This window comes from Oncorhynchus kisutch, linkage group LG26, assembly GCF_002021735.2.
Source record: "Oncorhynchus kisutch isolate 150728-3 linkage group LG26, Okis_V2, whole genome shotgun sequence".
In the NCBI taxonomy this organism is placed as follows: domain Eukaryota; kingdom Metazoa; phylum Chordata; class Actinopteri; order Salmoniformes; family Salmonidae; genus Oncorhynchus; species Oncorhynchus kisutch.
In genome coordinates this window covers 5,794,818-5,822,120 of record NC_034199.2, presented here as the reverse complement: position 1 = coordinate 5,822,120, position 27,303 = coordinate 5,794,818, and the positions used below count along the sequence as shown (strand labels likewise).

The 27,303-nt window shown below is 40.3% G+C and overlaps 1 protein-coding gene across 1 annotated transcript; it reads left to right on the top strand.

The window, feature by feature from the left end:
• On the top strand, positions 1 to 26,011 carry nabp1a (nucleic acid binding protein 1a). The gene is made up of 6 exons (XM_020461404.2): positions 1 to 1,019; positions 1,354 to 1,492; positions 1,988 to 2,059; positions 4,702 to 4,786; positions 18,693 to 18,756; positions 23,204 to 26,011. The coding sequence occupies exons 1-6, from the start codon at positions 926 to 928 to the stop codon at positions 23,404 to 23,406; spliced, it is 657 nt and encodes a 218-aa protein (XP_020316993.1). The 5' UTR covers positions 1 to 925; the 3' UTR covers positions 23,407 to 26,011.
• The last annotated feature ends 1,292 nt before the right edge of the window (positions 26,012 to 27,303 follow it).

Sequence of the window (27,303 nt, the reverse complement as noted above, 5' to 3'; positions counted from 1 at the left end):
TTGACGTAGTTAGGGGGCATTGTTTGAAGAGCAGGGGGGAGCGTGCCACAGTTGTTTAGATTTAAACTCGCCGAGAATTTTCTTACGCCATAATTCAAGTCTAATTACTAGCAGCACTTGAATTTACGTTTATCAAATAATTATATATAGCGGCCATGTATTAGCAACATAGACACGTACGAGTTTGTGTTGTAACAAAGCTGAAGTTGGACAGCTAACGTTAGCTAGCGCTACTTCCTCCATCAGACTAGAAATGAGTGTTAATGTTAGCTATAATTTATAATTGAGCCAACATCAGTCTTTTCCGTTATGTAAGTAGTTAGTTAGTTCAAGTAAAGCACAAGTTTTGCGTAAATTCACCATTGTGAGAATATTCAGGCTAACGTTACTGCTGTAGCTAGTTAGCACCAGATATGGAAAGAGATTGTCAGGCGGTTAAACATTTTTGACGTTCATATTTTTTTATTCACCATAAACTGGTGTTGTAGATTAATACTTAGCACAGAAAGCATATCGTTTAATGTAGTTGGCTAGCTTTATGTAGTGTTTTTTCACGTGTAACTAAGATTGTTCTAGCAGGAAGTACAGTAACCTTAAGAGAATAGCTTGGTAGAAAATGGAGTAAAGCAGCTACAGTAGTCCATCCATTGAAAGCAAAAGTAACGTTAGCTTGTTATCCTTTTGGAGGCTAGCTTTATAAATCGGGAACCCCACATCTCCTTTGTTTCAGGTTGTGGCAAAAAAAAAAAAAAACGTTTCTCAAATAACTTTGTATAGACCGCTAGCAAGTTATGACAATCCCTTTATGTTGAAAACTAACGTTAGCTGGCTTGTTTGCTGCTAGCTTCCGACCGAATGCTGCTACCGATTGCATAGCTTTCTAGACAGCTTGCTAGCGTGTCACTTTCCCAATTGCTTCCTAAAGATGTCGAACGCCATAAACGAAGGTCTGTTCTTGATAAAAGACGTGAAGCCTGGATCGAAAAATTTAAATATCGTATTCATTGTTTTGGAAATAGGTAAGTTGGTGGAGATAACAATGTCGTGTTTCTCGTGTCATGTCAACCTAGATTCGTTACCGTTTTCTTAAAGGGCCAGAGGAACAATTGAGTCGATTGTGCAACTTAGTGCAAACATGTAATAACAAGTATTTAAAAAAAATGCCTCCGTGTAATAGCATACAATTACCTGTATTTTTTTGTTGTTGCTTTGGACATGTTCTTACAGGGTGCCATATTACAGCCACGAGGACTTGGTCACCCATCACAAAGGCTATGTAGACGAGCTGTGTTTATTGAATTGCATTTCTAAAGGGATAACTTCACTTGCTCTTGTTCTTTTCTCATATGTTAGGACGGGTAACCAAGACGAAGGATGGCCATGAGGTGCGTTCCTGCAAGGTAGCGGACAAGAGCGGAAGCATCGCCATCTCTGTCTGGGATGAGCTGGGCAGCCTCATTCAGCCTGGGGACATTATCCGGCTGACCAGAGGGTATTGACCCCTACCCACACCCATTGGGCTTACTGCAATGATTCTCATCTCTGGCATTGGCTACCCTCATGGTTGTACATATTGTTCTAGCCAAGCACAATAACATTCCATTTAATTACTCATTAAGCCATTTGATATGTTGAATCAGGTGTGCTTTTACTGGACTAGAACAGAAATGCAACCTTGGCAGGACCTGAGGATTGGAGATGAGAAACACTGCATGACCTGTAGAGGCCTTGACTGATATGAGCAGTTAGTATATGGAGCATACACTCCCCTGAGCACCTACACAGGCTTACCATTGATTCTGTTATGACAAGAATCTTAGAAAAGTGAATAGAAGTATAGCAAAATGTGTTGCTATGAAAACCCATGAGCTGTTTTCCCCTCTGAAATATAATTCACGTTTTTCTAAAGTTAGTAGAAATGGAACTGATCCCAACCCCAGTACTTTGTTAGCTAGATACAGTATCTTGACTTCTTCCATCTCTGCAGCTACGCCTCCATGTGGAAGGGCTGCCTGACCCTGTACACTGGAAGAGGTGGAGACCTGCAGAAGATCGGAGAGTGAGTACAGTCTATTTATACCACCAGGAACTTCCTGTATTTCACGAGAATTCAGCTGGCCACTTGCCGCACTCTTTATGATTTAGTGATGCATAAAAGCAGAGAACACAAAGTGAGACTGTCCCCCCCCCCCCCCCCCCCCCCCCCCCCAAAAACTGTGGTTAGGGTAGTATTGATGACTCATGTTGAAAAAGTGGTAGTGTAGGAGTCTCATACCAAGAAAAGCAGAAAATAACATTGATATCATGGTATGGGTAGCATTCAACAGGCCTGAAACTTTTTTTTCTTTAATCAAATATCTGAACTTGTCCAATAAGAGTGCTTGTTTTTCAAAATGTTGCCTGAAAAAACTTCTAATGTGCAACCCCACTGCCCCTCCACTATTGTATTGTAAACATGTCTTGTTCTATCAAATAAAACATGTCTGTTCTTACATCTATCTACAATAGTTGAGCAAAAGAGGAATTGCATTTAGTTTAAGAATACAGAAGGTTATATTGCTTTGAAATAGGTTTGGCGATAGCATCGTTTATCGACAATGATTGACAGCCATGGTCGACGTTGAAGACATCGTGATGTGCCAAGGTGGTTTAGCGTATTTGAGTGGCGCCACGCAGTACATTTGTCTTGCAGGACAGCACACAAGTGACATTGAGTATTCCTATATGCTATAGCCCATTTCAATAAATGTTGTATAGCCTACAGAATGTATGAGGAATGTAGTCCTGAAAGAACAGAATTCAACCAAATCAGCACAAGATGTCCAGTTTTATAACACACTCTTTTACTATCTGTTTAAAAAACGTAGCCTATGTTCCATTCTCTCCATTCGATAGGCTATGAATATGACTGAAGGCGACGCTTCATCGTTTTATGCATGGCTTTCTCCTGATCAAACAATGACTGTAACATAATTATTTGAAAGCCTTAAGGTAGGATTAATAACAAGAGGCCAAACAATAGCCTATAGAAAAAGCTAATGACCATTTTATTGAAGTTTAACCGTTATTATGAAATAAATTATCCATGCGGGCTGGGAAATTTCTTCCATGCAGGGTTGAAAACCAAATAGGCCTAATTGGAGGATAGGCAATTGGCCAATCATAAAAGCTTTAAGACCAGTTTAAGTTATGAACATGAGCTTTTTTCCAAGGATTCTAGCCTATCAGTGTTCTCCTAAAGTCGAGGCTTTCAAAAATAACAAGGATGAAAGTCTGTAACCTAAGCCTAGGCATAGGCTATTCTCAAGCACTGCTTTGAGAGATCGAATAAACAAAATTTATTTTTCTATTTTGAGGCAAATAAAGCTATTATTATCCAGTTCTGAAGACTAGACTGCTTCTATCCAGGCCATTATGTAGGCCTAAAACCTAGCTCACTACGGTAAGACAGCCCGTTCATCATCAGTCACTGCTCCATCATGTGCAAGCCACAGACACAACTGTTCTGCTCCTCCACCAGCAGGGAACATTAGAAAAGATGTGCCATTGCCTGCACTGCCCATGCTTTCAACCACATTGACTTAAGTCATGATTCGTCCTGCTGCATTAGGTTTCACGCTATAGCCCACCCTTCGTTTTAGAGGAGTTATATTTTTTCCAACAAATACATTTGTGGGTGGCCAATCGGGGCGATAAAACATTCATATACGATGCTATCGGTACATAATCATGATTGGACAAAGGTTGACATCAACCAACCCTGCTTTGAAATATAGGTGTCATGTATACTGAACAAAAATAAACGCAACATGTAAAGTGTTGGTCCCATGTTTCATGAGCTGAAAAAAGATTCCCAGTTTTCCATATGCACAAAAAGCTTATTTCTCCAATTTTGTGCACAAATGAGTTTACATCCCTGTTAGTGAGCATTTCACCTTTGCCATGATAATCAATCCACCTGACAGGTGTAGTATATCAAGAAGCTGAATAAACTGCATGCTCATTACACAGGTGCACCTTGTGCTGGGGGCAATAAAAGGCTACTATAAAATGTGCAGTTTTGTCACACAATGCCACATATGTCTCAAGTTGAGGGAGCATGCAATTGGCATGATGACTGCAGGAATGTCCACCAGAGCTGTTGCCAGAGACTTGAATGTTCATTTATCTACCATAAGCTGCCTCCAACGTGGTTTTAGAGGATCTAGGAGTAAATCCAACCGGCCTCACCGCAGACCACGTGTAACCACGCAAGCCCAGGACCTCCACATCTGGCTTCTTCACCTGCGGGACTCATGAGACCGGAAGACTAATGAAACTGAGGAGTATTTCTGTCTGTAATGAAGCCCTTTGTCGGGCCTGGCTCCCCAGTGGTTAGGCCTATGCCCACCCATGGCTGCTCCTCTGCCCAGTCATGTGAAGTCCATGGATTGGTGCATAATGAATTTATTTATATTGACTGTTCCTTATATAAGCTGTTACTCAGTAAAATCTTTGAAGTTGTTGCATGTTGCGTTTGTATTTCTTCAGTATAGTCTCAAGCTGGCTACATTACATTGTTGTAATGCTTTTCGGTACAAGTTGATGCATGCAACATTACTTGAATGTGCTGGGTTACTTTTAAATATCAATGACATGCATGCAGTATTAACACACAGGGTTAATGTTCCTAACATTCACTAAATGTATTCCCTCCCATAGGTTTTGCATGGTGTATTCCGAAGTGCCTAACTTCAGTGAGCCCAACCCAGATCTGCTAGCCCAGAACAACCAGCAGAACAAGACTGTAAGTACCTCTACCCTACCCTGGTCTCAGATCTATTTGTTCTGTCTTGCCAACTCCTATGGGCATTGTTTTTGCCAAACATGTTGGCTATCCAGCACAAACAGCTCTGTGACCAGGCTAACGGTAGCCCACCTCCAGATTGCTCAAGAGGGTTGGTTAATTAAAAACGAAAAGCTGAAATGTATTTAGTCAATAAGTAAAACATTTCTTAACAAGTCACACAATTTGCATGGACATAAATTACATACATTAAGGGAACATTTTGACATTCGCCATATGGTTAGTGAGAAAGTCCACATTGCAAATGTACGGTCCCTTACTAGACGTCCAACAACATTTCTAAAATTCGCGGACGGCGGCGGGCCGTGCAGCAGGGCCGGATCTTCCAGGAAGTCATCAAACGAAGTCTCTCGGACATTCGGTTTCTGTTTTATAAAATGTTCAAATTTTGGTCATTTTCCGCTGTCCCGGTAAATCCCACAAGAGGGCGAATGGAATCATATTGCAAATGTACAAAACATCACCAATCACGACGTGGCCTTTTCTCCGAAACGGAAAAGACTTCGAAGACGAAACTTGGTGAGCATAGGTTTGGCATAATGGGCAGTTGGCCCCGAACAAGATGGCGTCCAGGCCTCAACGGTTTTTGAGTTATGGCCATTTTTCTGGGATTAAAGGTAAAAAATTCAAATAGAACAATAGTTTTTCCGCTTCACGTCAAAGTAAATGAACCTACGGTGTCAATAAAAAAAAGAACCAGCCATTTATCTATCGTAATTTAAGCAAAATCGTACAATGTCAAATTGGTGACGTTCAAAAAAAGGTGTTATTTTTTTTTTTTTTACAGATCCAGTTGAATTGTGTTTCCGAGCTATGCGAGATTTCTGTGATTTTCTGAAATAACACACTCATTCAACCCTCTGTAAAATAAGTCTTAACTCAATATTCTATAAGTGCCTACCCAAACAGGATATGTGTTCACTTTCAGCTTCCTGTGTAAACCGGAAGTGCCTTAAAATGGTGTCAGGTGCTGTTTCGAAGGGTTAAAATGGTCTGATCTTTTCAAAACTTCATGTGTTATTAGGCAACCCTCGTGAACTGTAAATCAGTCATTTCTCCCAACAGATGTCAAAGAAAAGGTCTCTCTCTCTCTCACACACGCACAGCAAGGATGGAGTGACGAAGTGCGGTGCTTAAAGACACAGAGCCTGCAATGGCATTTCCATATTCTCTCTCAAGGCCGTGCCGAGTTCAACAAGATGCCCCGCTTGACCGTAGCGCGCTCAGCGACCGTGAAAAAAGTAGGCCCAAAATGAAGCCTGGCCCTAAATTTAATTTGCTTTTGGGTGACAGTGGGAGAACCTATAGGGTGAGAAGCACAATTTGACCTCAGGAATGTTCCCGAGGTCCTCCCGACCTGTGCAAGCCTAAACTTGACCGTGTGGCATTAACCCTTAACAGTAAGTAAAACAGGTTATTTTTCATCTCACAGTTTACAATGACTTCTTTCCCCATAGGAATACATTGCCTGCTCCCCTGAATTCAACTTGAAGCCTATGTGGGTTATGAATGCCTTATGAACCTGTCTTCGATGACAGTCCATCAGGCCACTATGAGGTCTACCTGTGTCGATTCTAAGCTTCCTGAAGCAACCGGAAGTGGTTAAAATCACCCTAAAAGTGTTTTTCCATACCCAAACTGATGTTTGATAGAAATAGTGAATTCAACACTATGTAAATCAGTCTTGTTAACGTATAGACTTAACTCAGGATTCTGTAAAAGCATACCCCAATGAGGATATGTGTTTACTTTTAGCTTCCTGTGCCAACCGGAAGTGCCATAGTTGGTGTCATAGGGGCTGTTTCAAAGGGATAATTAAACAAGTCAGATCTTTCCAAAACTTCATATGTGCAACCCTCGTGAACTGAAAATCAGTCATGTCTCCCATACAATTTCCAAGAACAACTCACACACATACACAAACACAGTTTGGACGGAGGGACACAGTGTGGTGCGTAGAAATAGACAGAGCCTGCAATAGTTACCTTTGTTTGAACTATTAACCTCTTGAAGCTAGGGGGCACTATTTTTATTTTTGGAAAAATAACATTCCCGAAGTAAACTGCCTATTTCTCAGGACCAGATGCTAGAATATGCAAATAATTTACAGCTTAGGATAGAAAACACTCTAAAGTTTCCAAAACTGTAAAAATATTGTCTGAGAGTATAACAGAACTGATATTGCAGGCGAAATCCTGAGAAAAATCCAATCAGGAAGTGACCCTTATTTTGAAGCCCCTGTCTTTTTATGCATCCCTATTGTCCATTGAAAGGAATATCAACAAGATTCCTTTTTCAACATCTTCCCTAAGGTGTCTACAGCCTTTCGACGTAGTTTCACGCCTTTATGTTGAAGAATGAGCGTAAACGAACATATTGCGTAAGTGGCCAGCTGATGGCTCTCAGTGATTCTCGTAAAAGAGAGAGGTAGCCATTTTTCATCCTGGTCCTACTGAAAAGCCAACTGTCCCGGTTGATATATTATCGAATAGATATTTGAAAAACACCTTGAGGATTGATTATAAAAAAACGTTTGCCATGTTTCTGTCGATATTATGGATATAATTATGATTTTTTTCTCGGTGTTGTCGTGACCGCTATTTCCGGTGGATTTCTGAACATAACGTGACAAACAAACGGAGGTATTTTGGGTATAAAAATCTTTATGGAACAAAAGGAACATTTGCTGTCTAACTGGGAGTCTCCTCAGTGAAAACATACAAAGATCATCAAAGGTAAACGGTTAATTTGATTGCTTTTCTGATTTTCGTGACCAAGCTCCTGCTGCTAGCTGGACATAATGCTATGCTATCGATAAACTTACACAAACGCTTGTCTTGCTATAGCTGTAAAGCATAATTTCAAAATCTGAGACAGGGTGATTAAAGAACCGTCAGACCTAGAGTTCTGAAACTTTAGAAACCTGTTCTAGAGCTCAGGTCGATAGTGCGTGGTGAGTTATGTGGCTCTAGAAGGTTCTCGGACCGAGAAACAGCCTCGTATATTTGCAATAACTTCACTTCATTTGGACCATTATGAAAATGACGACATTTAGAAATGCCCAGATTCGCAAGACTAGGTCCATTGAAAACGGCTCGGCCCATAGAGACGGATCCCAACGTTTCTGTCTGATAGCTCATTCTAGGACCCCGTAGCAAGGCATGGAAAAAAATGGATTTTCAGAACCAATTAAGGTCTTGCTCGGGCACCGAATGACCTATTGAGCCGAAACGTTGTATTCGGAGTCGCCTCAGCTAGGCCTACACATAATATCAGAACTGGACCCTGCAGCTAGAAGGTAACTTTGTGTTTTATGTTTTTATTATGGTTTGAACAGAATGTGAAATAATGTGATTTGACTTCCTATGAAATCATATTGCAAATGGACGAAACATATACCCTATGGACAAGTAAAAAAAAAAAATATGATAATCAAATATGAATGAAACGACGCCCGAATTGAGTGGTATTGGACACCGTGTATATATTTAGTACGGTGCCAATATGTTCCCATTCATTTTTGTACATTTCAGGGGGGTGTTCCCTTACATCCAATTAGTGTATACAAATTATTTTTGAATGACTATACATAATCTCTGTACTCCTCACTTAATGATCTGTAATTTCCCTCAGTCGAGCAGTAAATTTCAACCACATAGACCAGGGAGGTTTTCCAAAGAACGGCACCTATTGGTAGATGTATATAAAAAAATAATAAGAAAAGCAGACATTGGATATCCCTTTGAGCATAGTGATGTTATTAGTTACACTTTGGATGATGTATCAATATACCCAGTCACTTCAAAGATACAGGCGTCCTTACTAACTCAGTTGCCAGAGTGGAAGAACACCACTCAGGGATATCACGAGTCCAATGGTGACTTTCAAATAGTTGCAGAGTTTGATTTCTGTGATAGGACAAAATTGAGAGTGGATCAACAACATTGTAGTTACTCTACAATAGTAACCTAATTGACAGAGTGAAAACAAGGAAGCCTGTACATAATACAAATATTCGAAAACATGGATCCTGTTTGCAGTTTTATTTCAGTGCCTTACTGCAAAAAAATGTGGCAAAGAAACTAACTTTGTCCTGAATAGAAAGCATTATGTTTTGAGGCAAATCCAACACAGTACCACTTTCCATATTTTCAAGCGTGGTGGCCGCATCATGTTATGGGTTTTCTTGTAATCGGCAAAGACTAGGTGCTACTCCATTTTTTTCAATCATAAAGAACTCCCTATCTACTTTCCAACACCCTGGGAGACATTCACCTTTCAGCAGGACAAGAATCTAAAACACAAGGCGAAATATACACTGGAGTTGCTTACCAAGACGACATTGAATGCTCCTGAGTGGCCCAGTTAGTTTTGACTTAAATCGTCTTGAAAATCTATGGCAAGACATTAAAATGGCTGTCTAACAATGATCAACAACCAACCTAAAAGAGCGTGAAGAATTATTAAAATAATGTGCTAATATTGTACAATCCTGGTGTGCAAAGCTCTGAGACTTACCCAGAAAGAGTCTATATGATTGAAACAGACTTTAAGTAACTCAAAAGGAGAACACGTTTCTGAGAGAATCTGATACTTAATGGTATCAAAGAAATATGTTGAAGATCCTGTAAGTCTTGTGAAATTATTTCTTACAGCACTACAGATCTCAGGTGATACTGTTGACAAAATCAAACTTTGAGATATGAGCGCCCAATCGTTGCCAAAGTTTTGCATTCCTTAAAGACAAAATAATGGTTAAATGCCTGGGTAAAATAATTTCTGGCATGAATGGTCCAGTTCCTGAAGGAAATTGCAGAACAGTGCAAACGTCTGTTCCGACTCTTCAAGGTGAATAGATTAAAAGGGAAATGTGTAGCTCTCGTAGTCGATAAACTATATTGATAACAAATTGTGCCAAGACACCAGGACCATTCCATGGCTTTTCTAAATATTACAAAATTCCCAGAGTCGTTGTATAATGGGCCACCCAATACTATCCATGGTAGGGATTGTAATATTTTTTGGGGGGGAGGAACTGTAAAATGCAACAATTGATAAAGAAATTAACTACAACTACACTATACCATTCAAGATGGGGAATGTTGTAAAATAATTAGTATTCAACTTTCTATTTATAGTATTTATCCTTTAAGAGAGGATAATTATTGAAAAAGTACATTTTCAAATATAAGGAACTGGAACACAAGTACTCAAGCCTGAAATTAGGTAGGAATCAACATGGTAGGAATAAAACAGAGGACATAAGGCACAGTTTGTGCGGGTGTAAGGTGGGGTGTGTATTTTTGTGTTTGGGAAAAGTGGCGTGAAAAAAGAAAATGGTTGCAAATGTCAGAGCCCATCCATGTGCGTCTATGAGCAGAAGTTGAGAGCTTTCAATTTTGTGCATATGGGATATACATTTAAAAAAAAATCTTAGTAGTTTATTTATTGTCCTATCATGGTGGAACGTTCCCCAACTCTATACCGTAGACACCCACCTGAGCGACCCCTACTCTAAGGAGAAGTCCTTATCTGTTTTATAGGCCTACTGCAAGTAGCCTATACCCAGCCAAGATGGAAAGATAAATGCAGTCAGACACCCACTAAGGCGGCACCACCCCCTCAAGATTCCGAGCCTGCCTGGTAGAGTTGGTCCTTCAAAGCCTCTGGATGGGTGAGCATAATATTCAACGATTTTCTCAGTCGCTAATGAGAACCTTGACCATGTACCTAGCCAGTGGGGTGCCCCCACCCAGGTAGTGACAGTACTGGCAACACTAGCTGCAGTAACCCATAGGGAGGGGGTCACACTCAGGCAATAAGAGAGGGGGCAAATTATTGTGTCCCCGGTGGCACAAAATAATTGAAGATCTGACTGCACAGAGATGCTTGGGAAAATGGTCACAACGGGGGACCTGTGTGTGTTTCAGGGGAAGGGGTTGTACCTGATCTCGAACAGCTAGGACTTGACATTGGTTAATCAAATCTTCCCATTCTTGCTCAATGTTGCATGCCTTTTCAAACAGCTACAACTATGTATTTGCACATCAAGTCCTTTCTTGACTTGGATGGCACAACTGTACAACATCTGAGCTTGTTGTGTTTGTGTGGAAGGGTGTGTGTTTATCCCACATCTGATACTATGGGGTAATGATGTTAGGAACAATATAGGATGAATCACAATTTTCAAAAAATAATAATTGCTTGCCAAAAATGTAAATTTTGTAATGGCCATCCTGGTTATAGGTAACAATTCTTTGCATGAACTGCCTACATTATTACACATTATCTGTTAATTGTGGAAATTAAGATGTGCAAGATTTTTAACATTTGTTTGTTTTTAAACTGTATATAATACAATTGAGGTGAGGGTGTTGGAAATGCTTTTGGTGGTTGATCTGCTTCTGTTCTGTGTTCACTTGGATGACAACCCAACTTGGGATAGGGGGAGGTTTTAGCGGGTGTAATAGTGGAGGACAATTGGATGTTTACATCGTAGCAATGTAAATATCATGGTACAGCTATATGGACACTCAATCATTATGGTACTTTTTAACAGTAACTTTACAAACGTGTATTATAAACAGAATTGGGTGCGGGGTGGCGAAAAATTACTCTCCCGTAGGCAAAGAAACTCAGAAGGGGTGACTGTATTAATGAACAATTTTGATCAAAATGTGCAAAATGTCCAAGCAGATCCGCAAAGTAGATGGATTATATTTAAATGTGTTATTGGTTCATGAACAGATTTGGCTCATTTATTTATATGGTCCAAATAATGATCCACGCTTGTTTTAAAAATAAATAATTATAATGTATATCAAACCTACAAGCAATACAAGATGTATCATTATGGTGGGACATTTATAATACGGTTTTAAACACCTCAATGGACTGTAAAGGAAATCACATTACCAATTTTAACCCTCATGCACTTAAGGAGATCATTAATATCATAGATGCATTAGAACTAGTGGATATATGGAGGCTTAAATATCCTGACCGAGTGAGAGATACATGGTGGATGCTCAATAAAGCTAGTCGTCTTGACTTATTTTTTATGTTATTCTTGCTGCCACCAAAAGTTAGTGTTGATAGGGGACAGAATGCGTTCGGACCTTCACGTAATTGGCATATACATTACTCGTACAGAATTTCCACATGGGCGCCGATATTGGATTTTTAAAATCAAAGCCTATGGAATGTTAATTTGTTTTAGCTAGGACAGAAGAATTTAACTGACTTTTTCTGAAGTAACATAGGTACAGCAGATCCCCATATTGTATGGAACAATTTTAAATTTGCCTTTAGAGGCTATGCAATTCGGTACTGATTTCTAAAACAATTCAGGTCAAGAGTCCATATACAAAGGAAATAGGACTAACAGTACAGATGGCAATGCAAACTGTACCATAGAGGCTCAGAATAAGTTGGAGGAAAATAGGAACAAATGGTGGAGCTTATTTAAAGAGTAATGTTATAAGAAATATTGAACTGGATGGAATATGGGGAAAATGCTCCAAATTCTTTTTTTAATCTTCAATTTAGAAGTGTTACCAAAAATAATTTACAGAAACTTGTTACAAATTAGTCACCCATGTTTCACAAACTATATTTTGAAAGCGGAAGCACAGTACTTTAAAAGCATATGTTTTTGTTTGTCTCCTCTAACCGAAGCTTATTGTATGGATTTTTTGCCCTATAAATAATGTAAAATGAACAGCTGCACAGAAACTCGTGAAGGCTGAATTACAGAGCGGGATTCTTGATGCAATTAAAACCTTTAAGTCCAGTAACTCCAGGGCTGGAAGGCATACCAAACCTTTTTTGATATACCATGAGGACATTTTTTATTAGCTTGTTTTCACCACTTATATAAAATTGGTAGATTGTCAGATACTCAACAAGGTCTGATTTCATTATTACTGAAACAGGACCCAAGTGGTAAATTATAAAGATCCAGTCCATAAAAAAAAAATTTGAAGGCCCCTTACACTTAAGTGTTGTGATGCAAAATGCATAGTATTAAAAAGGTATTGTCAGATATTATTCATCCTAATCAGACTTTTATTTTCTTTATTTATTACATTTTTTACATGGACGGTACATTGTAAATAAGACAAGTACGGGAAACAGTAGAACACTAGCTGACTTAAAGGTTTTTGATAAAATACAACTGGGATTTATATATAAATGGCTCGCATATTATAATTTTGGAGGATCTCTTTATACAATGGTTTAAAGTTATGTATAGTAACCCTAGATGTAAAATGGTAAAGAATGGCTACTTCTCAGAAAGTTTTAAATTGTCAAGAGGTGTAAAACAAGGTTGTCCACTATCAGAATATCCATTTATGGCCATCTAAATGTTAGCGATTAAAATCAGATCCAGCAATATCAAGGGACCATAAATCTCGGACTTTTATGCTGATTAATGTTTTCTTTGAAATCCCAAATTTGGATCCCTCCACAGCCAAATAGATGACAGATACTTTTTAAAAACTGTAGTTTATTTCTTTATCAATTGTATTTTGTTTCCCTTTATTCACATTGAAGAGTGGGTACAGAACTTTGCGCCATTCTGCAATTTCCTTCAGGAGCTGATCATTCAAGCCTATATACTGAACTATATTATGCATTGGATCACAATTTTTTTTTTTTTTACATTACTGTGTAGTTTTCCAATTAAAAGGTCTGACAGTGATGTGAATATATTTTTCTGGAAATCGTCTCACTAAAATACATGATAATAAAGTTAGCAAAAATGGATACGATCTTGCTCCCATAGAAAGGAAAATCCCTGTATTTGTTAAAATCACCCTGAGTAACTCTTGAGTCATATCCCAGTTGCTTTATGGCCTTGCCTACACCTAGCAACCTATTTTTATTATATAAGCAAAAAATGTGTTTTTACTTGGAACGGCAAGCTAGATAAAATTAAACGGGCCTATTTATATAATGAATGTGAATTCGGAGGGCAGAAATGATTAACCTCCACGGGATCGGTGTCTATACCGGGACGGTTGAGCTAACGTGTGCTAATGTGATTATCATGACAGTTGTAAGTAACGCAAACTTTCCAGGACGTAGACATGTCTTATATGGGCAGAAAGCTTCAATTCTTGGTAATCTAACTGCACTAGAGGTTGACCGATTTTTAATCGGAATGGCCGGTTAATTAGGGCCGATTTCAAGTTTTCATAACAATCGGATATCGGTATTTTTGGACACCTATTTGGACGATTTGTATTTATTTTAAATTTTTTACACATTTATTTAACTAGGCAAGTCAGTTAAGAACACTTTCTTATTTTCAATGACAGCCTAGGAACGGTGGGTTATAACTGCCTTGTTCAGGGGCAGAACGACAGATTTTTACCTTGTCAGCTCGGGGATTCAATCTTGCAACCTTACGGTTAACTCGTCCAACGCCCTAACCACCTGCCTTACATTGCACTCCACGAGGAGCCTGCCTGTTACGCGAATGCAGTAAGAAGCCAAGGTAAGTTGCTAGCTAGCATTAAACTTACCTTTATAAAAAAACAATGAATCATATTCACTAGTTATCTACACATGGTTGATATTACAAGTTTATCTAGCGTGTCCTGCGTTGCATATAATCGATGCGGTGCGCATTCGCTAAAAAGGACTGTCGTTGCTCCAACGTGTACCTAACCATAAACATCAATGCCTTTCTTAAAATCAATACGCAAGTATATATTTTTATACCTGCATATTTAGTTAATATTGCCTGCTAACGTGAATTTTCTTTTAACTAGGGAAATAGTCACTTCTCTTGCAACAGAGTCAGGGTATATGCAGCAGTTTGGGCCGCCTGGCTCGTTGCGAACTGTGCGAAGACTCTTTCTTCCTAACAAAGACATCCAACTTCGCCAAACGGGGGATGATTTAACAAAAGCGCATTTGCGAAAAAAGCATAATCGTTTCACGACTGTACCTAACCATAAACATCAATGCCTTTCTTAAAATCAATTCACAGAAGTATATATTTTTAAACCTGCATATTTAGCTAAAATAAATCCAGGTTAACAGGCAATATTAACCAGGTGAAATTGTCACTTCTCTTGTGTTCATTGCACGCAGAGTCAGGGTATATGCAACAGTTTGGGCCGCCTGGCTCGTTGCGAACTAATTTGCCAGAATTGTATGTAATTTTTATGACATAACATTGAAGGTTGTGCCATGTAACAGGAATATTTAGACTTATGGATGCCACCCGTTAGATAAAATACGGAACAGTTCCATATTTCACTGAAAGAATAAACGTTTTGTTTTCGAGATGATAGTTTCCGGATTCGACCATATGAATGACCTAAGGCTCGTATTTCTGTGTGTTATTATGTTATAATTAAGTCTATGATTTGATAGAGCAGTCTGACTGAGCGATGGTAGGCAGCAGCAGGCTTGTACACATTCATTCAAACAGCACTTTTGTGCATTTTGCCAGCAGCTCTTCGCAATGCTTCAAGCGTTGAGCTGTTTGACTTCAAGCCTATCAACTCCCGAGATTAGGCTGGTGTAACCGATGTGAAATGGCTAGCTAGTTAGCGGGGTGTGCGCTAATAGCTTTTCAATCAGTGACGTCACTCGCTCTGAGACTTGGAGTAGTTCCCCTTGCTCTGCAAGGGCAGCAGCTTTTGTGGAGCGATGGGTAACGATGCTTCGAGGGTTACTGTTGTCGATGTGTTCCTATACTGTTATACTGGCAATACTAAAGTGCCTATAAGAACATCCAATAGCCAAAGGTATATGAAATGCAAATGGTATAGAGAGAAATAGTCCTATAAATCATATAACAACTACAACCTAAAACTTCTTACCTGGGAAGATTGAAGACTCATGTTAAAAGGAACCACCAGCTTTCATATGTTCTTATGTTCTCAACAAGGAACTTCAACTTTAGCTTTTTTACATGGCACATATTTCACTTTTACTTTCTTCTCCAACACTTTTTTTGCATTATTTAAACCAAATTGAACATGTTTCATTATTTGAGGCTAAATTGATTTTATTGATGTATTATATTAAGTTAAAATAAGTGTTCAATCAGTATTATTGTAATTATCATTACTACAAATAAAAAAACTTGGCCGATTTTAATCGTTATCAGCTTTTTTTGGTCCTCCAATCGGCATCGGCGTTGAAAAATCAGTCGGTCGACCTCTAAACTGCACTGTCCAATTTACAGTAGCTATTACAATGAAAGAATACCATGCTATTGTTTGAGAGTGAAACAAACATATCATGGCAAGTGGTTTGATACATTCACCTCTGAAGGTAAATCATGTTCTTTCATTCTGTAATCTTGCTCTGATTTGTCATCCTGAGGGTCCCAGAGATAACATGTACCGTAGTTTGGTTTGATATATTTTTATATTCAAATGTAGGAACTGGGTTCTACAGTTTGAACCTCTGCTGTCTCTGGCTCCACACCCACCCCACCCGGCCCGGCTATCTAGATGTGTGAAAGTTAGCGTGTAAACTAATGATCCATCATGTATGACATTCCTGGGAGTGTGTAGACTTTTAATTTTGTATTACCATATCATTTTTGTATGTTCTCTCTAGTTATGTACTTGAAAATGTATCAATTGACCAATTTGGCAGACTTGATACAAAACATTGTCTAGTATTGCATTGCTTCACTGGATCAATCTGAAACTTTGCACACTGCACACTCCAAAATCTAAATTGCACCTAAACTGCAATATTATATGGTCTTTCTCTTGCATTTCAAAGATGGAACAAATAAAAAAAATATATACATGCAGTGCATTTGGAAAGTACCCCTTGACATTTTCCACATTTTGGTAGGTTACAGCTTTATTCTAAAATGTATTTTTTTTAAATAATTTAAAAAATCCCACATTCTACACACAATATCCTATAATGACAAAGTAAAACGTTTTATGGCAAATGTATTAAATAAAATACATACCTTATTTACACAAGTATTCAGACCCTTTGCGATGAAATTGGAAATTGAGCTCATGTGTATTCAGTTTCCATTGATTAGCCTTGATGATTGGAGTCCACCTGTAGGGAAATTCCATTGATTGGACCTGATTTGGAAAGGCACACACATGTCTATATAAGGTCCCACAGCTGACCGTGCATGTCAGAGTAAAAACCAAGCCATGAGGTCAAAGGAATTGTCCGTAGAGCTCAGAGTATTGTTTTGAAGCATATATCTGGGGAAGGGTAACAAAAAACATCTGCACCAGTGAAGGTCCCCAAGAACACAGTGGCCTCCATCATTCTTAAATGGAAGAAGTTTGGAACCACCAGGACTCTTCCTAGGCCAGGCAGACAGCTCTAACTGAGCAATCAGGGGAGAAGGACCTTGGTCAAGGAGGTGACCATGAATCTGATGGTCAGACAGCGCTCCAGAGTTCCTCTGTGGAGATGGGAGAACCTTCCAGAAAGTCAACCATCTCTGCAGCACTCCACCAATCATGCCTTTTATGTTATTGGCCAGACGGAAGCCACTCTCCAGTAAAAGGAAACCTGGCACCATCCCTACGGTGAAGCATGGTGGTGGCAGCATGCTGTGGAGATGTTTTTCAGCGGCAGGGACTGGGAGAGTAGTCGGGATCGAGGGAAAGATGAACGGAGCAAAATAGAGAGATCCTTGATGAAAACCTGCTCCAGTGCGCTCAGACTGGGGAGAAGGTTCATCTTAGAACAGGACAATGACCCTAAGTACACAGCCAAGACAATGCAGGAATGGATTTGGGACAAGTCTCTGAATGTCCTTGACTGGCCCAGCCAGAGCCCGGACTTGAACCAAATCGAACATCTCTGGAGAAACCGGAAAATAGCAGGGTGCAGCGCCGCCCCCCTTCCAACCTGACGGAGCTTGAGAGGATCTGCAGAGAAGAATGGGAGGAGCTCCCCAAATACAGGTGTGCCAAGCATGTAGCGTCATAGCCAAGAAGACTTGAGTCTGTAATTGCTGCCTTATTAGGTGCTTAAAGTACTCAGTAATGGGTCTGAAAACTTATGTAAATGTGATTTCTGTTTTATAAAAAAATTTGCACACAATATTTTTGCTTTGTCATTATGGGGTATTGTGTGTAGATTGTTTATATCCCCTAATCAATTTAATACATTTTAGAATAAAGCTGTAGCGTAACAAAATGTTGAATACTTTCCAACTGCACTGTGTATTTACAAAAGAAAAGATATGGGGGATTGGAAATAATGCAGACAATTACATTGGTGGAAGCTGCAATATTAAAGCTGATCTAACCCCCCCCCCCCCCCCCCCCCAAAAAAAACTTGCAGGTGTAAATGCTGCCACAGGTGACTAACATGTATTGACTCAATACTCATCTAATCCAGCTCTATGGGTGTTTTCTTTTTTATGGCAAATGTTAGAATTTTTCTTCCACTTTGACATATGTATTTTGCGTAGATTGTTGACAAAAAATGACAAATCCATTTTAATCCCACTTTTGTAACACCACAAAATGTGGAAAAAAGTGAAAGGGTGAGAATACTTTCTAAAGGCACTGTAAATCAGATGCTAATTAAAAAGCAAGAACAACATCAACGGCAGACACTCTAGACAAGGAAATACTCAGTTTACACACCTAAATCAATGTTCATTTGAAAGCACAAACAAAAATCTAATTCCACTTTCAGAGAACAGGAATTGCCCATCTGTCTCAGACTCTACATGTGTAAAGTGTTTTTAGTTTTTAACAGAGTCTTAATGAGGTTAGTGGCTTAGTTATACCCAAAATATTGAATGGTGTGAAGTGATGCTTAATGGACTTTTTAAAAGTGTTTTCTAATGCCCTCACCACGTCTCCCCTTGCAGGGCAAATCGGATCAGAGGGGGAATTCTCCGCCTAATCAGAATTCAGGTACACCTGCTCAGTCAGGTAAGTGATAATTGGGGTGGTGGGGCAGTTGATCTATTCAGAAAATCCACAATGAATCACACTTTAATTTCACTAATTTGTTCATATTGGCGTATAACAACTGAAATCAGTCTAGATTTCCAGTCTAGTTGAGGTCCAGGCCCAGTCCAGAAACATCTAGCCCCTATCCCCAGTGTAGATGAAAGTATTTGATGGGTATAATCAATATGGCAAAAATGAAGTCCTCCTAACCTATCAGGGGGTGAGGTATTAGTTCTGTTTGATTAGATAGACCCTTTGTACACACAACTGTGGCAGAAGCATTCGTGTTGGGCTATTTAAAGTAGAACCTGCTTTGACAAATGTGGAGAATGGGTGTTTCTATTCCGTTTTGCGCAGCGGAATCGATGACCTACGAGGTGAGAAATGTTATGCTGTTCTATTTTCTCTGTTTGTGGGGATGCATTCTGCTTCGTCCAGTCAACCAGAAAATGTTGAGGGATAGAGGTTGCTTTAAATTGTCACACTTTCACTTGTTTTTGCTGCCTTTGTGTGTACAGAGTAAACCGGATGACGGCCCACCATGTGAGCAGGTTTGGCGGGGGCACTGTTCTCTGGTATATTGTCAACAAAAGCCTGATGGATTGTTCAGAAACATGTATTAATTCCATAAAATGAATGTAAAAAAGATTCTAACTAGCTTAGTTCAAAAAAAGAAACCTCTCTTTTTCAGGACCCTGTCTTTCAAAGATAATTTGTAAAAATCCAATAACTTCTCATATTCATTGTAAAGGGTTTAAACACTGTTTCCAATGCTTCCAACCATAAACAATTAATGAACATGCACCTGTGGAACGGTCGTTTAGACACTAACAGTTTACAGACGGTAGGTAATTAAGGTCACAGTTATGAACGTTTAGGACACTAAATAGGCCTTTCTACTGGCTCTGAAAAACACCAAAAGAAAGATGCCCAGGATCCCTGCTCATCTGCGTGAACGTGCCTTAGACATGCTGCAAGGAGGCATGAGGACTGCAGATGTGGCCAGGACAATAAATTGCAATGTCCGTACTGTGAGACGCAGAAGACAGCGCTACAGGGAGACAGGACAGACAGCTGATCCTCCTCGCAGTGGCAGACCACGTTTAACAACACCTGCACAGGATCGGTACATCCAAACATCACACCTGCGTGACAGGTACAGGATGGCAACAACTGCCCGAGTTACACCAGGAACGCACAATCCCTTCATCGGGGCTCCGTCTGTCCACAATAGACAGAGAGGCTGGACTGAGGGCTTGTAGGCCTGTTGTAAGGCAGGTCCTCACCAGACATCACCGGCAACAGCGTCGCCTATGGGCACAAACCCACCGTCACTGAACCAGACAGGACTGGCAAAAAGTGCTCTTCACTGACGTTGTGGTTTTATCTCACCAGGGGTGCTGGTCGGATTTGCGTTTTATCATCAAAGGAATGAGCGTTCCACCGAGACCTGTACTCTGGAGCGGGATTAATTTGGAGGTGGAGGGTCCTTCATGGTCTGGGGCGGTGTGTCACAGCATCATCGGACTGAGCTTGTCATTGCAGGCAATCTCAACACTGCGTTACAGGGAAGACCTCCTCCTCCCTCATGTGGTACCCTTCCTGCAGGCTCAATCCTGACATGACCCTCCAGCATGACAATGCCACCAGCCATACTGCTCGTTCTGGATCTCAATCCCATTGAGCACTTCTGGGACCTGTTGGATCGGAGGGTGAGGGCTAGGGCCATTCCCCCCCCCAGGAATGTCCGGGAACTTGCAGGTGCCTTGGTGGAAGAGTGGGGTAACATCTCACAGCAAGAACTTGCACATCTGGTGCAGTCCATGAGATGCACTGCAGTACTTAATGCAGCTGGTGGCCACTCCAGATACTGACTGACTTTAGATTTTGACCGCCCCCTTGTTCGGGGACACATTATACCACGTCTGTGGAACTTGTTCAGTTTGTCTGTTGTTGAATCTTGTGTTCATACAAATATTTACATGTTAAGTTTGCTGAAAATAAATACAGTTGACAGTGAGGACTTTTATTTGCTGAGTTTATGCGTTTTGTGTTGCTTATACCCATCAAATCCTCTCTGATCTAGATGCAGTGCCTTAATGGGTCAGGCATGTCAATGTACATGGTCATACTTGTTTTTGAACTTCTTTTTGCTAGTGCCAAATTAGGCCGCCTACAAGTAATTGCCAAAATATAGGGATCCAACCGTGTCTTAACCTTTCTCCTACAATTCCTGTGGCCCTGTGGAAATTTAATTAACATAAAAACATCCCCATCAAAATCTGTCTAGAGATGTTTTTTTTGCATGGGCTGTCTCAATCCACTCTGTTAATATCGACCTTCTGTATCTGCGGTGAAAGGTGGCAGAGCTAGAGCTGTTTGTCAGACCATGAAAATCCCCAAAATCTGTCTTCTCACAAACGTCTAAAGCTTCAGAACGGTTTGGCCTACAAACTATTATGACCCCTCTGGAAAGATGACTCTCACGAACATGATGGGGTTGCTCTACGCACCCCCACAAGTGTTACGGGACTTGTCTGAAGGTGGAGATAGTTTAGTGCCTAGAATAAGGGGTTAAATACATGTGTATGTTAAATAAAAAATAGTTTCCTGATCTTTTATTTCTCAGATATAGGACAAACACTTCAGACCCCCCCTCCCCCCAAGTAAAAAAAGAAAAAACGATCTGTTACATGTGGTGAATCTGTTATTCAAAGCATTTCTATGGGGTAATAGCAGAAATTCTAAAGTCAATAATGTTTAAGCTAAATGCTTCTTGGCATGACCATCTTAAAACAATTCCATATTTTAGCTTATCCAGCTGCAGATTATGCACACTTGCTCCTTGTGGTCTGCTAACTTCAAATACCATCCGAAATGAGTACTTTTGTTATCAACTGAGTCAGTCGACTGTCTGCTCTACAAATTACGTCGTAAATAACTACTCAATACTATTTCTAGTTCAGTCAGTCACAATTTACCCTTGATGCATCACGGTTTTGATGCTCTCCAACACGGCCATTAACTTTGTTCCTAGGCGTTGGTGTGTTACGCTGACTAGCTCTGGTCCAGGGCGTTATGTTAACCACTGTTGCGTGTGCAGCTAGCTCGTACAACACTGGACACTCGCTGGTAGGCATCCCTGGTACTTAAAGTTTTGGATTTAACCAACCTAATTTCATCACCTGTGCTGTTGGTGGCGGTAATGCACCATTCGATATCTTGTCTCATTTCCTATGTCTTACAATGTCTGTGTGTGAAGTCATCTGCTGGAGTCAGACACTGTAAAATTATAGCCTCCCCCGCAGGCCCTAAGCATGATGGGATATTAATTGCTTAAATAACTCAAACCACGCCTGTATGGAAGCACCTGATTTCAACCTACTTTGTATCCCTCATTTACTCTAGTGTTTCCAATGCTTTGGCATTTGCACGTGAACTATATGACCAAGTATGTGGACACCTGCTCATCAAACATCTCATTCCAAAATCATGGACATTAATATGGAGTTGGTTAACCCCTATGCTACTATAACAGCCTCCACTCTTCTGGGAGGGTTTTCCGCTAGATGTTGGAACATTGCTGCAGGGACTTGCTTCCATTCAGCCACGAGCGTTAGTGAGGTCGGGCCTGATGTTGGGCGATTAGGACTGGCTCAGTCGGCGTTCCAATTCATCCCAAAGGTGTTCGATGGGGTTGAGGTCCGTGCTCTGTGCAGGCCAGTCAAGTTCTTCCACACATCTTGACAAACTATTTCTGGACCTCGATTTATGCACAGGGGAAATGTCATGCTGAAACAGGAAAGGGCATTCCCCAAACTGTTGCCACAAAGTTGGAAGAACATAATCGTCTAGAATGTAAGATTTCTCTTCCCTGAAACTAAGGCGTCTAGCCGGAACCATATAAAAACCAGCCCCAGACCATTTTTCCTCATCCAGCAGACTTTGCAGTTGGCGCTATGCATTTGGGCAGTTGGCGTTCTCCTGACATCATCCGCCAAACCCAGATTCATCGTGGACTGCCAGATGGTGAAGCGTGATTCATCACTCCAGAGAACACGTTTACACTGCTCCAGTCTAATTCCTCTATATAGTGTATGTCCATGTTTAACTGGAATTGTTAGTTTGGGTTTCTGAATGGCAGTCTCACATATCTTTATTAAATTGGTACTACTGTTATCTAAGCATAGTGGACTCATGCATTTTGTATGTTTGGTCCATGGCGGGCGGCCTTTCTGGCCTGCTGCTTTCATGTCAAGTTATGATGCTAATCTCTTTGCCATGTCCATTCAAAGGATTAAGAAAGCAGTAGTCTGCTATATTTGATTAAATGAACTCTGACACATGTTTCCCCTCCTATGTGATATACACAGTTGATCATGACTGCTGTTCTTAGCATTTTTACCCATCCCTTCTCTTCCCACAGGTAACGGTGCCATGATACCATTTGTCAACAACAACAGTTCTCCATCCACTCCTCGTGACACTGTCTTTGGGGGTGTGGGGCGGACTAACGGCCGTTCCCCTGGCAGCGCAGCTCCTCCAATGTCCACTGTGGGACCTCCCAGTGCCCCCAAGCCTTCGGTCACTATTAGCAATGGCAGGGACCCCCGGCGTGCCAAGAGATGAAGCTGGCATAAGGGACATCTTTCCCCCGGCCTCTTAACCTCCCCCCACCCCCTCTCCTTTCCATCTACCTTTTGAACAAGCCAAACCTGGCATTCACAACAATATCACTGAAAAAGACTAGTTTCCGATCTGCAGCTTATACTGGTTAACCTAGGGCGTTGTCTTTCTCTAGTTGAGCTAATGTTTGTTGGTTATGCTGTCAATTGCTTAAAGCACCTCACTGAATAATTGTGACCTAAACATGAACACAGTAGCAGGACTTGCAAAGCTCTGGACATAAAGTCAGTTTACCCCCTTTCCACCTCCGTAATTGCCAATTTTGTGCCAATGTTATTGACAACCCTCCCTGTGCCTCCCTCTCGCCCATCTTGTTGGCTGAAACTATACACCCTACTTGACCACTAGATGCACTTTCTTCTCTGTAAGTCAAAGTGAATGCATCACTAATTTGATTAAGGAACAGATTACTGCTGATGGGGAAAGCCTTACGTAGGCTAAACAATTAATTAACAAAATGCCCCTTGGAAGGATCACAACTCCCTTCTCAACCAAAACACATCAAAAGTGACTGAAAAGAAAGGTGATGGTTTGATTTTTAACCGTAGGTCGATTAGATTTATTTGAGAATATCTACAGTTTTCATGGACTAGTTTATTTGCTGTCCAGTTATGAACAATACATTTGTTAGGTGGGAACACTTAAGAGGTTCACCCAAATATATTTTACTGACATTTTGATTTCTGTTTCATCTCTGAGATAGATGGTGAAGTAGCTAATGAGTGCAATAAATAATATTGTCACATTTAACTCTAGCTATGTTCCTCATTCTGTCAAACAACTTTAATCAAGACTGAGTAATACATTTAATATTTTTTATCACATGAACACATTTCCAATGAACGACAGACAGCGTTTCTGATATGCCAAAACTAGCCATAAGGCTAATATCCTTAACTTTAATCGATAGTCCAGAGGCTTATTCAGTAGGAGGAAATATTTACCTTGTTGCATGTCTACCCTGTGGGCTGGGTTTCTCAGACAGGTTAAATGTAGTCCAGGACAAAAAATTATACTCAATGGAGATTCCAAATGGAAAGTATTTTAGCCCAGGACTAGGCTTAATCTCTGTCCAGGAAACTGTCCCTATATGTCTATCTGAAACACTTAAAATGTTGAAACCTATTGAATAAGCTCCAGGGATCACCCAACTGCCCTCAAGTAGAGACATCTTGAAGATCTGTCATGTAGTGTTTATTTATATACCACCATTATACAGTGCCCTCCAGTGTCCATTCACTCAAGTTCTTGGCATGCCTTGCGCAGAAAACTCTTTCCATGAAGGGCCAAGAGTCTGCTGGTTTTTGTTAAGACCTAGTCAACCAGGTGAGAGGAGTGCCTTACTAATCAGCGACCATATTTGATCAAGTGCAAGAGCAAAAACCGCAGACACTCGGCCCTGTGTGGAATGAGTTTGACACGTGCCTTACTGGGATCATTTGGGCTGCTGCTTAAAAAAAAAAAGTTGTGCTTTTTTGGTAGTCGTCTGTGCCATATTGTACTCTTCAATTAGATTGTTATGATCAAAGTTTATAATCCATGCTTTGCAATCTTATTTATTTCCCAAGTCCAGTTGGAATGACCTCATTGTTTCATAGTGTAGTTTTGGCAATAGTCTGAACTAAACAATGCGTTCAGAAGGCCTACATATGTTCAAGTAATTTATAAGCAGATATATAAAAATGCATTCCAAATGTGTTAACCCTAAAGTATGTTTGCTTCTAGCCACAATAACAGATGTTAAGAGACAAGTCCCATATGACAGTTCTTTTGGCCCATTGAATATGGTTAGTTAATATTGTAAGACAAGATGCAGTATGATGACAATTAGTACTTTCCTTATTTTACCCCAGTGGTCTGTTTTGAAACTTATTTTGTAACCACACATTGCAAGAGACTAAACACACATGGCCTCATATCCTATGTTTCACAAAGCACCTCTGACCACAGACAGGGAAGGCTTTGGCCTGTGAGAATTTTCCCTGCACTAACTGATAGGCACTGTGTCACGTTCCTCAAAAGAAAAATAGCTTCAGGCTATTCTGGATATTAATTAACATTAAAAAAATAAAATAAAATGGTTATCTATTCTTTGATATTCCAAAATAGGGTTGGTTTCCCAGACCCAGATAAAGCCTATTCCTTTACAAAAAAGCACTTTAAATGAAGACTCATTGAGCATGCATTTTTGCTCACGACTAGTCTTAATCTGTGTCTGGAAACTGGCTCATATAAAAATAAGCAATGTAATACAGTGAGAGTGCTTACTCAGTTGTTGGGTATGTGAGCTTTATATTTTGAAATGTATAAAATATTTCCTAGACAAATTGTTGGTTGAATAAATGTACAGTGCATCAGACACTTTGACAGAGGACAACAGCACAATATTTTTGTAATATGTCTTTGGTATGTTATGAAATGTGCTCCTAAAAGTGAGTGTGCATGTGTTTTTTGTGTATGTATGAACTACATCCTGGGTGGTAAAAGTTGATCACAATGAAAGTGGAAGTGTGGAGATACAGCTGGTGATTAGACTGTAAGAATTGTGTCCTTGGAGTCTTTTTCTGCTCTCAGATGCTTGAAAACAAATGTACGCTTTGAAATAAGAAACATTACCTCGCACATGTGCATGCCATATAATGATCTACCTCAAATTAATGGAAAAGATCTGTTCAACCAATGTTTTGAATTTGAGTGACAAAATTATATCGCTACATTTAATTAACCTCATGGATGTAAAGGCCCCTGAAGAGGACTAGCAAAGTTCTGGTATCTGTAATTTTAGCTTTTAAATCGATCTGTGGATGCCGTAGATCAAAATGACTACCATTCAGCAATAGCGCTAGTTCTCACTGAGTCTGGAGTATTGCCACGTTCATGTGCTAGTCGGACTTGTATCTATACTGCTGCATGCGTTCAGCCAATTTAGCAAGCCAGAAATTTCAGAGTTTCCTAGTCGGGGAACTCCAAATTTCAAAGTTCCCCCGACTGGCATGTCAACATATCTCTTTGACCTTTGTGACTCAGGCTGTGAAATCTGGCACCACTAATTTGGGATGTCCCGCCCACCATTTCATTCGCTCTTCCGACTGTCCATTATCTTCTGGCTGAATGCTCCATCGCAGCCGTTGACAAAGCACATGCCTTAAATCCTTAGATCCTAGCACAACAGAAGAGCGTGATTTTGATACACTAGCACAGGGATGGGCAACTTGGTGGCCCGTGGTTCAGTTTCCAATAGATTTTTAATGTTAAATTTGGGAACTCAGTCCGGGTCTCAATTTACTGTTGAGAGTTAGAATAGTAGAAGACACAGACAGGGTGCAGTTTCTCTTGTCAGTCACTGACAGTCATTCAATTAGCCCATGTCAACATTCTTATTTCATTTTTTAGATTGGTAAGTTAGTCTAGCGGCCATCTATCAAAATTTCTAGTAATCATGGTCGAATTACTGACTTGGGGGGGCCCCATTGATTTTGTTAGTCACCCTCACTCAGATATAAGTTTAAAAACTGCTAATATTTCTCTTCGTCCCAATGCAAAATTAATATAATTTTCAAAGTGAATATAATATTGCAAAATCTTCTCTATGCCCCATGGCAAATTGTGTAGAATTAACCCAAAAATTCCTGTCGGGGGGGCATCTTAAAAAGTTTTTCCCGTACGGTGGGGTTGGCACCCCCAACAAAATTTCACTTATGGCCCCCAAAAGGATCGGGCCAGCTGTGACGGCATGTGTGGGTATGCATACCCACGATCCACTGCGGCCCCTCATGATGACTTAGATTTCTTTTGTGGCCCCCGCCCCCATCAAAGGTGCCGATCCCTTTGTATTGTAAA